We start from the raw sequence: 14,840 nt of genomic DNA, 5'->3' as shown, positions 1-14,840 counted from the left end.
AGCCATGGCACTAAGTGCCTCATCCAGTCTCTTTTTAAACACATCAGTTAAAGCTCTGTGCAGCTCTCCATCATTAAAAACAATCCTGTGAGACACAACAGTGTACCTGGGTCCTGTAATTTTAGTTTCAGGTTCATATCTACATGGAACAAAAGGAAATAGATTTAATTTGCTGTACTGAATTAGAAGCACAAATTCCTGAAAGCTAGTAACGTGCTGACATTTCATTGAATCATAGAATCAAGCAGGTTGGAAAAGACCTCAAAGATCATCAAGTCCAACCTGTCACACAACACCTCATGACTACTAAACCATGGCTTCAAGTGCCACGTCCAATCCTTTTTTGAACATCTCCAGGGACAAGGACTCCACCACCTCCCTGGGCAGCACATTCCAATGGCAAATTATTCTTTCTGGGAAGGACTTTTTCCTCACCTCGAGACTAAACTTCCCCTGGCTCAGTTTGAGACTGTGTCCTCTTGTTCTGGTGCTGGTTGCCTGGGAGAAGAGACCAACCCCCACCTGGATACAACCTCCCTTCAGGTAGTTGTAGACAGCAAGAAGGTCTTCCCTGAGCTTCCTTTTCTCAAGGCTAAACAATCCCAGCTCCCTTAGCCTCTCCTCATAGGGCTTGTGCTCAAGGCCTCTCCCCAGCCTCGTTGCCCTTCTCTGGTCATGTTCAAGTCTCTCGATGTCCTCCTTAAATTGAGGGGACCAGAACTGGACACAGGACTCAAGGCGTGGCCTAACCTGTGCTGAGTACAGGGCTAGAATGACCTCCCTGCTCCTGCTGGCCACACTATTCCTGATGCAGGCCAGGATGCCATTTGCCTTCTTGGCCACCTGGGCACACTGCAGCCTCATGTTCAGCCTACTGTCAACCAATACCCCCAGGTCCCTTTCTGCCTGGCAGCTCTCCAGCCACTCCGACCCCAGCCTATAACGCTGCATGGGGTTGTTGGGACCAAAGTGCAGCACCTGGCACTTGGACTTGTTGAATGCCATCCTGTTGGACTCTGCCCATCTGTCCAGCCTGTCAAGGCCCCTCTGGGACATTGTGTGACACCAAAAAATATTGGCATTGATGCAGCAGCACAGCATTAGAGCAAATGACCAGCACCCACAGACAGTTACCTGTTCTTAATAAGGTTCATTGCAAGTTCCCAGAGAATGCTTTGCCAAGAGAAACTTCCTAGGAAAATAATCACTGCAAAAAAACCCCAAACCAAAACAACTTGTTTTCACAGGAACCAGCTTTTTTCTTAAACAGCACTTTACAGTTCTGTTCCTCAACCATGCAACCAGGTGACTCTGGCAGAGCTGTTTTCCCCACTGCTCAATCAAAACAAATGCCACAAAGTTGAGGATGGCACAGGAGCTGGAAACTGGAGGCCACAGCAAACAGGTTTTTATTCAGTGCTGCTGAAACACAAGCCAAGATCCAACCTAAGTTCAGCCCTCCAACTTTGTCACGACTACTTCCTACTATTATATGTGAGAGTCTTTCACACAGCCTCTGAAGTAAGTGTCTGAGCTCCTGTGGGGATTGTTCAAGGAACTGAAGTAATGCTACAAACTCTCCCAAACCCTGTCAAACAAAAGATAAGGCAAAAAACATTTTCTTTTCTCACAGAGTGACATTACCCAGGGACAGGAAGAAAAATCTAGAAGTTGGGGTGGTGTTTTTTCTTAAGGGAAAAAAGGCAATCAACGTGCAGTAGTTAGCATTAAAGAGCAAAGCTTATCAGCAATGATGATGGACATTTTCTTTTCCTCTCTCTATAATTAAGCCGATAATAGAGCACAGTTGTACAAAACTAATTAGAAGCAGCCTTAAAAATTAGTTATGCCCATTGTGAATGTCATAAAAATGAAAGAAACCAACTCAAGGAAGGGGGGGGGGGGAGGAAAGCTGGATCTGTAAAACTCACTCACACATTAATTACATTCATGGGACTCTCATAATCCATCTTTGTAAGTCTTCTGCAGCTTCAGATGGGCTTTTAATTAACTCAGCCAAAACAATTTTCCAGTTCTGGACAATTAAATACACGAGAAGATGCTTTTGGAAAGCTGACAGTCTTCAAACAAAAATGTTCAGGATCAGTTTCTGACACGAGGAAATTTCTTCTGGCAGCACAGCTCTTTCAGCAAAGCCTCTGACTCCCACCTAGGCTTAATATGGTTTGGGGGCTGTGTTGCCAGTTTGCTTTTGTGGTGGCAGCATTACCTCTCTGGATTAATGAATGCTGAAGAGGAATGAGAAAGCATTTCATCAAATGTAATACTCAGAACTCCCAGGTCTGGAGAGCAAACCGCTGGCCCTAGGTTTGATTTCATTAAAGCAATGTATCATTTCTGCCGCGATAACAGAAGCAGTCGGCGCTTCCGGAGATCAAAGCAAGCTACAAGCAAGCCTGCCAAGCTGAACATATGTAATTCTATATGTAATGCTCCATGCAATCCACATCCTGACTTAGACTTGCAACTAGACAAAGGTCATCTTTGTGTATTGATATTGCCGGTGCTTAGCATTCATAGAAGCACAGAAGTGCTAGTTAGGGGCTGGAAGGGACCTCAAAAGATCATCAGATCCAACCCCCCTGCCAGAGCAGGATAACCTATACCAAATCACCTAGGAACACATGCAGGTGGGTTTTGAATGTCCCCCGAGAAGGAGATTCGACAACCGCCCTGGGCAGCCTGTTCCAGTGTTCTGGCACCCTCAGAGTGAAATAATTCTTCCTCCTGTTTCCATGGAACTTCCTATGCCTCAGCTTCCACCACTGCCCCTTGTGCTGTCACTGGGCATCACCCAGCAGAGCCTGGCTCCAGCCTCTTGGCACTCACCCTTTACATATTTATCAACATGAACGAGGTGACCTCTCAGTCTCCTCTTCTCCAAGCTAAAGAGCCCCAGCTCCCTCAATCTCTCCACGTAAGGAAGATGTTCCACTGCCTTAATAATTTTCATCCAGCACAGGCTGGACTCTTTCAAGCAGCTCTCTGTCCTTCTTGAACTGAGAGCCCATAACTGGACACAATATTCCAGATGTGGCCTCACCAGGGCAGAGAGGAAGGAGAACCTCTCTTGTCCCACTGACCACACTCCTAATACACCCCAGGATACCATTGGCCTTCTGGGCCACAAGAGCACATTGCTGGCTCATGGTCAGCCTTCCATCCACACTGCACTGTGGTGTGCAGATCCTCCCAGTACTTCCTTTAACACTATAATCAATAAATTCTGCTTATATGACTGGTTTTCTGGTATACAAAAGGTCTGCAAGTAAGTCATTGCCTCTTAAACCACACAAGGAATTCACTGGGAAGAATTTCAGAGTACATGCAGATTTATCTAGCTCAAAACACCAGGAAAAGGTTGAGGAATTCAGCCTGTCAGCACTAGACCAGTTATATATACACACAATACTTCACACAGTGTAATGAGAAGTCACTCAAACATGAAATATAGTAAGTTTTTAACACCTGATAATACTCCCAGTACGTCTCCAATGTAGGCTGCAAGTTTACTGTCACTTTGCTTCAATAAAGCCCCCTTCTTGAGTTGTCCTTGCAACAAAAAAAGGACAAAAGTAGTCTCATCTAGAGGATTAGACTCGAATAGACAGTTCATAGAGCTACATAATATATGACTTTGTGTCTCTGGAGGATAAAGATGAAGCAAAAGACTCTTTGAGTACTTCATAATTACTCACAACTTTGAGCTCCAACTACATAAAAAAAGGAAGAAAGGAAGCCTACCTATTGTCTCTGCTAGTAAACTAAACACTATAGAATCATATTGCTGGCAAAGACCTGTAAGCTCATCGAGTCCAACCATAACCCACATGACCACTAAACTATAAAATCATTAAGGCTGGAAAAAACCAGCTGTTGTGAGGAAATTAATTGATTCTGTTAGAATGATTAAGTTATACTTTTTAGGCAGAAGCAGTACCGCAGAGTCCAAAAGGAGATCTCTCACACAAAGCAGAAAAGGTACTGAAGGCTTCACAGTGTTTCTAAGTGCAGTGGAGGAAATCACACCCACTGGGGTGAAATAACTGGAAAGAAGTAACTTTATACTACGGCAAACCAACCAAAACTAAGATAATAAAGAAAAATCAGCAATAAATAAAGGACTGCCCCTCTTATGCAGTCAATTATCAAGGAGCTATAACTGCTTCTGGACTATACTGTCAATACACTTCTTCAAATACAGATATGGTAGAGGTAAATGAAAAACATTCCCAATGTCTGCACGTGAAAACAGTAAACCATCACCATGTGTAACAGACTAGAGTGCTTGACCTTGGAAATTCACATGCAGTCCTTAAAACAGCCACTTACTCATCCCTTTAAATGGATGGAATGGAATGGAATGGAATGGAATGGAATGGAATGGAATGGAATGGAATGGAATGGAATGGAATGGAATGGAATGGAATGGAATAGAATAGAATAGAATAGAATAGAATAGAATAGAATAGAATAGAATAGAATAGAATAGATCAGACCAGGTTGGAAGAGACCTTCAAGATCATTGTGTCCACCCCATCAACCAATCCAACCCACCTAAACAACTAACCCATGGCACCAAGCACCCCATCAAGTCTCCTCCTGAACACCTCCAATGATGGTGACTCCACCACCTCCCTGGGTAGCCCATTCCAATGGGCAATCACTCTCTCTGTATAGAACTTCTTCCTAACCTCCAACCTAAATCTCCCCTGGTGCAGCCTGAGACTGTGTCCTCTTGTTCTGGTACTGGCTGCCTGGGAGAAGAGACCAACATCCGCCTGTCTACAACCTCCCTTAAGGTAGTTGTAGAGAGCAATAAGGTCACCCCTGAGCCTGCTCTTCTCCAGGCTAAGCAACCCCAACTCCCTCAGCCTCTCCTCATAGGGCTTGTGTTCCAAACCCCTCACCAACTTCGTTGCTCTTCTCTGGACACGTTCCAGCAAGTCAACATCCTTCCTAAACTGAGGTAGCAGAAGTAAGCAGGTATAGAACCTTCAAAAACAAGGAGATGGCTTGGTGGGTTTGGAACAATTTACTCACAGAACAGTAGTTAAAAACACCCACTGGTAGTGTTCAAGAAGCCCGAAGCACCAGTGGGCTATTTAGAAAAGTAATTACGAAAGGTAAGTAGAGGACACAGGTACTGTGTCCAGTTCTGGGCCCCTCAGTTTAAGAAGGACATTGAGACACTTGGACATGTCCAGAAAAGGGCAATGAGGCTGGGGAGAGGCCTTGAGCACAAGCCCTATGAGGAGAGGCTGAGGGAGCTGGCGTTGTTTAACCTGGAGAAGAGGAGGCTCAGGGGAGACCTTATTACTCTCTACAACTACCTGAAGGGAGGTTGTAGCCAGGTGGGGGTTGGTCTCTTCTCCCAGGCAAGCAGCACCAGAACAAGAGGACACAGTCTCAAGCTGCACCAGGGGAAGTTTAGGCTCGAGGTGAGGAGAAAGTTCTTCACTGAGAGAGTTGTTAGCCATTGGAATGTGCTGCCCAGGGAGGTGGTAGAGTCACCATCCCTGGAGGTGTTCAAGAGGATATTGGACGTGGCACTTGGTGCCATGGTTTAGTCATGAGGTCTGTGGTGACAGGTTGGACTTGATGATCTTTGAGGTCTCTTCCAACCTTGGTGATTCTCTGATTCTATGAGTCTGTAATCATTGCTAGCCTGAAAACTGCTTTTTGGGCAATGCTTTGAAGATCCACATCTTGCAAGAAAGACTTACCTGAAGGAATGAGAAGAATACACACACATAATGACTTCTGTGTCCTCCCTACTACTACCTTACCATTGGGATTTGACATATGAATAAGGAAAAAAACTCCAATGTAATTCAATATCATCCTCTTCAAACAGTCATAACAAAAATTGAGTCTTTCCTGAAAGGGAGCCAAGGAAAAGAAAACTGCACTACTGGTATCTTTTGCAGCTGTTTGTATCAATATTCCTTTCAAACAGGACTGTGAAGAAACAGAATTAGATGGGGTTTAGAGGCAAGAGAAAGGCACAGAAGGAAATTTTAGAGAAAGGGTGATGGGAATCACAAATTAAATTAAGATCTCCCACTGAGCGGTACTCACGCAGAAATATGCCTGTCAATCGACAGGTTGAAGGACCCAGTCTTGAAGGCTCTAATAATAAGATTATAGAACCTATTTAAAAATTACTGTAACACAGCTTCTAATGCACTAAAGCTTTTAAATGCAGTATCTGTAAAGGCCCATCAACCTCAGCTGCCAACAAGTAATATGTACTGAATCTTACACAACTACACGACAATGTCAGTAGAGCCAGAACAGAAGGGAACCAGGTATATATCAGTCTAAATCAAGAATGGCCACCTTCCCTGTGCTCAGGGACTCCTTCATTCCCAGCTACATCTTAAGGTAAAATCAATACAACTGTATTTTTATATGGCTAATCCTCTTGGACCCAACACCCACTCACACCCCCACCTTCCTCCCCAACAGCAGTCACAGGACTGTGCCACCCTTTGAGGCGACCTCCGGAGCGCCCACAGGCTGTCAGCACCTCCTCTGTGGTCTTCCTTGCTTAGAACAGATTATGGCCAACTTTACTCTGCCCTTAAAGTCAACATGAAGCAGTTCCCTAGACAGTCCCACAGTGAATGTTATCTGCAGACTGTGGTATTTGGGGGAAAGAAAACGAGACAAAATACACAACTCCAGTTTTCTTTCATTCCAAGGAACTATCTTTTTGTGGTGACTGCTTCCAGCTCATAGGTTCCAGTCTTTGTAAAGCTAGCACCACAACTGGAAGATGCCACACAACCAAGATGATATTCTTCTAAAAATATACTCTGCCTCTTGAATACTGCCCACTTCAGAAAAAAAAAGACTGGAAGGTCCTAAGGTGACCACACAGAGTTTGGATTTCAGAGGGACTGAGTTTAGGAAGCTAGAAGAGTTTGAATTACAAAAACAATCACCAGCTGAATCACACAGTCATCAAAGGGGCAAAAAAGCAGCACTGAAAGCTTTTTCTCCATTTGGTATACTCACCAAACCTGCAATGGGGGTTGGCAGTCTGTTGATCTTTTTGACCAATCCTGGCTTTATTGCATTCAGCAACCTGTTAGGATAAAGGGATATTTATGAGTGGTAAGTCACAGCATCCAACTGGTCAAATACTTGTCCTCAGCACATAAGGATTTCAGTGTGGCTGGAAATGAAGAGCCTTCCCTTTCTGAAAACACATGTGTGTACCCAAAGTTCCACTACTGAAATGAAGAAGGACTAGGAGGGAAAATATCTGCTGTACAGTACCTCAAGAGTTTTTATATCCTAAATTGATCTGAATCATATCAGTAAGTTTCATCACATTTGTCTGCCTCCATTGCCTACAGACAGGTCATACCTGGAAGGATCTGACAGCAGAAACTGAGAAGGTATCCACCCTCAACACAGGTTGGAACTTCTTTACTGTAAGGGTCACAGAGCATTGGAACAGGCTCCCCAGAGAGGTTGTGGAGTCTCCTTCTCTGGAGACTTTCAAGGGTCATCTGGATGCATTTCTCTGTGACCTGAGCTAGATTGTATGGTTCTTCTCTGGCAGGGGGAGTTGGACTTGATGATCTCTTTGGGTCCTTTCCAACCCCTGACATCCTGTGATCCTGTGATCCTATCACCCTAGCTTGGGGAAAGCAGAGCAGCAGTTTTTGCACTGCAGGGAAGTGGCAAAAAACATCCACTTGATGGGTGGCCTGTGTATTTTTCTGCATCTGTACCTGACATTAAAAGCCATCCTTGCATCTGTTATGCAGAATGGAGGCCCCCATAAAACAAACATGAGAACACAAATAAAAAGGGAGTCCAAAAAGACCCATTTCACCCTCAAAACTTCATTAAGCCAATGACACCACCATTGAACATCAGTCAAAGATTACCAAACCACCCCAAATAAAGCTCCCCACCACCCATGACCACGTTAGGAAGTGTTGACATGGCTCATTGTTAGAATACTAAAAAAGAAATGACCAAGCCTCTGGAAGTGGGGAATGTTAATTATGAAATCCTCTTGCAACATGCACATTCTTTACCATCCTTCCCCCAAGAGAAAACCCTTATGCCTTTTATCCAAAGGAAAACCCAAGTAAGCCCATCCACGGGGAAGAAAACCAGCCAGGTCAAGACATTCACTTCAAACTCAAGATCTTTGAAGAGAAACAAAAGATGTCTGTGATAATTTGAAACTCTAAAAATAAGGACAGCCACTATGGCAGAGAGGAAGCTCATTTTGTGCTGACATTGTCTCCATTCAAGAATTGACTCTTCTGGCAGCCTGCTGTGGTAGCAAAATTATTCATATTTAACATTTGAGAGTTCTGGCTAAGAAGCAGATCCTAACTAAAAGAATATTCCTTTCAACTGAAAACTAATAGTTTGATTGTTTCTAACTCCCTCCTTCTGACCTACAATCACATGGGGTGTGCCACCTCCAACATGGCATTTAACTGCTTGATCCTTTCTTATGGCTGTGGCACTTAGCAAGCTCATTAAAGAATCCATTCCTCCAGGGGTGGATACCTGGCTCTGTTAACATTGAAATGACTGCTTTTACTCACATCCTTTGTTTTTCAGTATATAGGTTGGGTCTCTGCAATCACTGGGAGAAAACAAAGCAGTAGAGGGGAAGATGCTATTCTAAAGAGCTAAGGGACATGATTTAGCACTAGACTTGATACTGTTAGGTAACTGTCAAACTCTGAGTACAACCTCGAAGATCTTTTCCAACCTAAACAATTCTATGATTCTCTATGATCATGGTTAATAAAGCTTCTGTCTGACCTGTCCTAAATCATCCTGAGATGGTGGGGTCACCGTCCCTGGAGGTGTTCAAGAGGAGACTGGACGTAGCACTTGGTGCCATGGTCTAGTCATGAGGTCTGTGGTGACAGGTTGGACTCGATGATTCTCGAGGTCTCTTCCAACCTTAGTTATACTGTGATACTGTGATACTGTGATCCTTGTGTATGCAGGTCCCACATTTCCAACACCACCATAATCAGAAGTGGCAACAAGAGCAGCAAGAGTCCTGGTTAGGAAAGCCAAAGCAGAGTTTGAGTTGAATCTAGCCAGGGAGATTAAAGGGAATACTAAGAACTGTCTTGCTTAAGGTGAGATCCAACACCATTACGCTCTAAAATCAAACACAGTATCACAGTATCACTTAGGTTGGAAAGGACCTCAAGGATCATCGAGTCCAACCTATCAACACAGACCCCACAACTAGACCATGGCACCAAGTGCCACGTCCAATCTCCCCTTGAATGCCTCCAGGGTTGATGACTCAACCACCTCCCCAGGCAACCCGTTCCAATGCTGAATGACTCGCTCGGTGAAGAACTTCCCCTGGCACAGCTTGAGACTGTGTCCCCTTGTTCTGGTGCTGGTTGCCTGGGAGAAGAGGCCAACCCCTTCCTGGCTACAACCACCCTTCAGGTAGTTGTAGAGGGCAATGAGGTCACCCCTGAGCCTCCTCTTCTCCAGGCTAAACAATCCCACAAAATGAAAACTACACAAGGTTAAAAACCCCTCACTAAGATGCAAAAATAAGCAAACAATTCACTTTTCCCCGCCCCCAGATGCACAGAATGGCAAGAAAAGAGTGGCGCATATCCCTTCCTAGAACCATCATTTTAGTTCACGGAAACCAAACATTACTTTCCCACACACACACAAAGCACTAAACTATTTTTCAGCCTTGCACAGTGCAACCTTATGTAACTATTATTTTCCATTTAGGAGCTGCAACAGCCTATTTATTTATTTATTTATTAAATATATATATATTTTGGGTCATCAGAGCACTTCCAGCTAGTGTAGGTCTGCTGTGATTTCATTCATGAACCTGTCTGCTCTATCTCAAAAAAAGGAGGATATATTGGTTAAAGCATCCTATTTTCTTTATTACTTAAATGTGAATGCATCAGGCACCATACTAGTATTGCAGGTGCAGATCAAAAGCCATAGACAACAACAGAAAGGTCTCAATGGAAACCACAAATACCAAAAGCCCATTCTAAATAGATCTTCCAAATGGCTCGTACAGGTTTCTGGGTGAAATGTGGGAGAAGGGTAAAATGAGAGGAAGGAAAAGAGCAGGGAGTAAACAACATTTAAGATCACTGTAAGCAGCCTGAGAGGGAGGAAATGGGATGGTGCAAGATGGAAAAGCCTGAGGAAGAAAGGTCTCCATTATTAACATGTTTACCTCCTGCTGGAAACATCTCTAAACGGTCTGGCACCAAAGTCCCCAGGACTTGCTCCCGGCAGAACCTGCCCAAGGGAGATTTCTTCCAGAGCAGACTGGCTGCTTCTGAGTTACTGTTTAATCTAAAGCAACAGTCCAGCTGCCAAAAAAATAAGAGTGGCTTAAGCTTGCTCTGCCACCAACCTGCTGAAAAGCTGTACTGTTTATGCAGGGCGTCTCAATGGGTGCCTTCACTCAGCTCCTAACTGTCCCTGCCTCTCACAAAAGCCACACCTCTTCCACCGGGGCTGTCCTGGCTTGAGCTAGAACTGAACTGATTCTGTCCAGTGATGGTACTTTTCAGCTTGGCCTCTTCTCAGTAAGTGCCCTTTCTGAAGTTATTGGCAAGTTTTCACAGACAGTGTCTGCTTCTAGAAGTGATAATGCTTGGTGTTTGTAGTTACTACTAAGGATTGGTATGCAGAAAGGCTCTGGCTTAGTCTTGCTCCTGTAGAAGCCAAGGTCACTTGTAAATCTTGTGTACTGCATGAGGGTGACATAAGCAAAAGCTCACACCTGTGATGAGGAGCAGAAAGGACAAGTGACCCTACACTGACCAACAAGGGATTCCATTCCATACATACCATCTTCAGTACAAAACTGAGGAATCACAAAGGTTAAGTATGTCAGGTTAAGGTCAGTATGTCAGGAGGTCTCTCTCTTTCTCCATTCTTCTGCCTTCAATACTAATCTGTGCATTTCTGAATCCACTTCCATAAAACAAGTTCTTTAATTCAGTTCCCATCTAGCACTGAGTTCACTCTGGGACTTCCCCGGTGCCCACCCACAGCATCAGTGGCAACAGGGACATAATTGCCATCAGGGAGGTTGGGTCCTAATCTAGTTTGGGCAGAGTAGATTTACATTAGACATTAGGAAGAAGTTCTTTATTACAAGGGTGGTGAGACACTGGAACAGGTTGCCCAGACAAACAGATTCAGAAACTCACAGACATACTGGCCATTGAGAAGGGAAAGGAAAGCCTAGAAATATAAAGACTGTCACACTTCTGTTAAGGCTTTCTAGTACCTGGGACTTGGACTTGATGATCTTTGAGGCCTTTTCCAACCTTGTTGATTCTATGATTCTACCTCTATGACCAGTGTTACTCTGGTAGGACCAGAAAGCATGACAATGAAGCCTCGAGGAACTTTACAACAGTAAAAGGAGCAAAGAGGTGGCAAAAAGAAATATAGGCAGAATATTCTGAAAGTAATTTAAACAAATTATGATGAAGGCAAGAAGATCCCAACAATCCCACCAAACACTCAGAAAAAAAAACCCCAAGCCTCCTGAGGCTCCATCCAGAAAACCCAAGTCTCTACATACACATGAAACTATTCTCCAGACCTTTCAGGCTCTCAGTTGGGATTCCTGCCCAGCACCCTCTTTATGCTCTTGTCCAAAGTCAGGACAACCCTCTGTTCTAAGTCCCCCTCTCACTTTCAGTCCAACATCCACACTCCCATCCTCCCTTTCCCCTGCTGCTCACTTGGACCATTCAGTAGTTAGCTGTTAAACGAAGCACAGTAAGACACTGCATAGAAGTTAAAAGCTTAGAACCACCTTACCTTATGGAAACAACAGGGCACGAAGAAAGTGGAAAGCTGCTTCAGGCCCTCTCTTATAGACAGACACTAAGTCATTTCCTTCCCTCGATAAAACCCAGCTCTGAGAGGTATGGCAAGGATAATCACTCTATTCAGCGGTGTCCCCAAGGCTTAGCATTCCAGGAGATAAGGTATCTCCAGAGCATGGCAGACAAGCTGAAATCCCTACTAGCCACTGTGTGACTAACCTATTAGACCTTACTGAGGTTGTTTATCACCAGTTAAGCATTTGAGGAACCTCTGCCAAGGAGGAGAAGGCGTTTCAGGCTGATAAAAGATCTAATGGAAAGCACCAAGACAACTGCCTGTTAGATTCCTGCAAGAAAGCCTCAGTTGAGAAAATATTCAGAGGATGGCTGCCAAATCCAGCCTTCAAAAGGACCTTGTTTCTAAGAGGAAATGGAAGAGAAGCACTTTCAGAGAATGAGTTTCAGGAACTGAAAAAGGAAAGGTTTGAAGCCATGTGTGTTCACGGATCAAGCCAGGCTGGAGGGATAGGTCTCCAACAGAGTCCTTTGCTCAAATAACAGATCATATTCCTAAAAAGAAAAGCTGACTAATGACCTGATCTTACAGTAAGAGGGCAGTTCACATTGGAGAGTTCAGGAAATTCTACCCCCAGTGAACTTTCAGAGAGGCATTTCTCTTTTTCAAATCAAATGTTACAGATTCACATTCTAACGAACTGCCTTTCAGCACTTAGGATCATAGTATCATAGTGTCATAGTATCAGGGCTGGAAGGGACCACAAGGATCATCTAGTTCCAACCCCCCTGCCATGGGCAGGGACACCCCACACTAGATCAGCCTGGCCAGAGCCTCATCCAGCCTGGGCTTAAACACCTCCAGGGACGGCACCCCAACCACCTCCCTGGACAACCCATTCCAGGGTTTCACCACTCTCATGCGGAAGGACCTCCTCCTCACATCCAGCCTGAATCTCCCCACCTCCAGCTTCATTCCATTGCCCCTAGTCCTCTCACTACCTGAGAACCTAAGAAGTCCCTCCCCAGCCTTCTTGTAGTCCCCTTCAGATACTGGAAGGCCACAATTAGGTCTCCTCAGAGCCTTCTCTTCTGCACACTGAACAGCCCCAACTCCTTCAGTCTGTCCTCATAGGAGAGGTGCTCCAGCCCTCTGATCATCCTTGTGGCCCTTCTCTGGACACCTTCCAGCACCTCCACATCCCTCTTGTAATAGGGGCTCCAGAACTGGACACAGTGCTCCAGGTGGGGTCTCACCAGAGCTGAGTAGAGGGGGAGGATCACCTCCCTCGACCTGCTGGCCACACTTCTCCTGATGCAGCCCAGGATCTGATTGGCTTTGCAGGCTGCAAGTGCACACTGAGAGCTCCTGTTGAGCTTTTTGTCCACCAGCACCCCCAAGTCTCTCTCCTCAGGGCTGCTTTCCAGCCAGTCACTGCCCAGCCTGGATTTGTGCCTGGGATTGCCTCAACCCAGATGCAGGACCCTGCACTTGCTCATGTCGAACCTCATGAGGTTGGCTTGTGCCCACCTCTTCATAACTATCAGCCCAGGCACCTTCAGTATCCACACATTTTAAACTCAGGCTCTGGTGGCAGCTCCCAAATAGTTGGGAGTTGTAGGCCCCAAATAGTTGGAAAAGAAAAAAAATCTGCTATTAAATATTTAAAATCACACCGAAACAGCAGACAAAAACAAAAATATTTTGCTGCAAAGGAAGCGGTGAAGAAGTTTCAAAACACAGAGATGTTCTTGAGGTCACACAAATGTATTTGGAAAAACATTCCTGACTGCTTGCTAATGATGCTCCTAACATGATTTATTTAGGATCTGGTGAGCAAGGTGCTTTTTTAATATGCAGGACACAACTGACTCACACTCCAGTCTGACAAGTAAAAGGTGAATCAAGAATTATGCAAGTGTGGAACACTGGAAGAGGCTGCCCAGGGGGGTTGTGGAGTGTTCCTCTCTGGAGATATTCAAAACAAGCCTGGATGTATTTCTGTGTGATCTGGTATAGAAAGCCAACCATATCCAGGGCTGCATCAAGAGAAGGGTGGCCGGCAGGTGAAGGGAGGTGATTCTCTCCCTCTACCCCACCCTGGTGAGACCCCAGCTGGAGTACTGTGTCCAGGTCTGGAGCTCCCATTGCAAGAATGATCTGGAGGTGCTGGAACATGTCCAGAAAAGGGCCACACGGATGCTCCTCTGATGTGAGGACAGACTGAGGGAGTTGGGGCTGTTCAGTCTGGAGATGAGAAGGCTCCAAGGAGACCTTATGGTGGCTGTCCAATATTTTAAGGGGGCTACAAGAAAGCTGGGGAGGGAGTTTTTACACTGTCAGGGAGTGATAGGACGAGGGGGAATAGAACAAAACTAGAAATGGTTGGATTCAGATTGGATATTAGGAAGAAGTTCTTCACCATGAGGGTGGTGAGACACTGGGACAGGTTGCCCAGGGAGGTGGTGGAAGCCTCATCCCTGGAGGTTTTTGCAGCCAGGCTGGATGTGGCTCTGAGCAACCTGCTCTAGTGTGAGGTGTCCCTGCCCATGGCAGGGAGGTTGGAACTGGATGATCCTTGAGGTCCTTTCCAACACTAACAATTCTATGACTCTATGATCCTGCTCTGGCAGGGGTTTGTACTGGATGATATCATGAGGTCCCTTCCAACCCCTAGCATCCTGTGATTCTGTGATAATCAGCATGAAGAAAACAAGCATGCCCAGCACAGGATAGCATGGACCTTGCTCTGCTAAAGGCAGAAAACGTGGTCATGATAGAGGCCTTGCAAGACAGCTCAGGAGAGACAAGAAGGAAGATTGTGCATAGATAGCTTCAGAAGTTATTTAGACAGAACCTACCACCACAACAGCCATGAAGGGTGTCCCATGGACCTACAGATTTACAATTCAGTATCACAGTATCACAGTATCGCTTAGGTTGGAAAGGAC

At 45.1% G+C, this 14,840-nt stretch overlaps 1 protein-coding gene across 1 annotated transcript in view; it reads right to left on the bottom strand.

The window, feature by feature from the left end:
* LIMCH1 (LIM and calponin homology domains 1) overlaps positions 1-14,840 on the bottom strand; it is a gene marked incomplete at its 3' end in the record, with an annotated part of 231,155 nt that overhangs the window by 119,537 nt on the left and 96,778 nt on the right. Inside the window, exon 3 of the mRNA XM_068137614.1 lies at positions 7,045-7,114. Coding sequence (XP_067993715.1) covers positions 7,045-7,114 — 70 coding nt within the window. The remainder of the gene's footprint in view (positions 1-7,044; positions 7,115-14,840) is intronic.

The sequence above is a fragment of the Melanerpes formicivorus genome, unplaced genomic scaffold, assembly GCF_026170545.1.
Source record: "Melanerpes formicivorus ecotype bairdi unplaced genomic scaffold, bMelFor1.0.p_v2 SCAF_4, whole genome shotgun sequence".
In the NCBI taxonomy this organism is placed as follows: domain Eukaryota; kingdom Metazoa; phylum Chordata; class Aves; order Piciformes; family Picidae; genus Melanerpes; species Melanerpes formicivorus.
The sequence above is the reverse complement of the archived record's forward strand: the minus strand, read 5'-3'. Positions and strand labels throughout refer to the sequence as shown.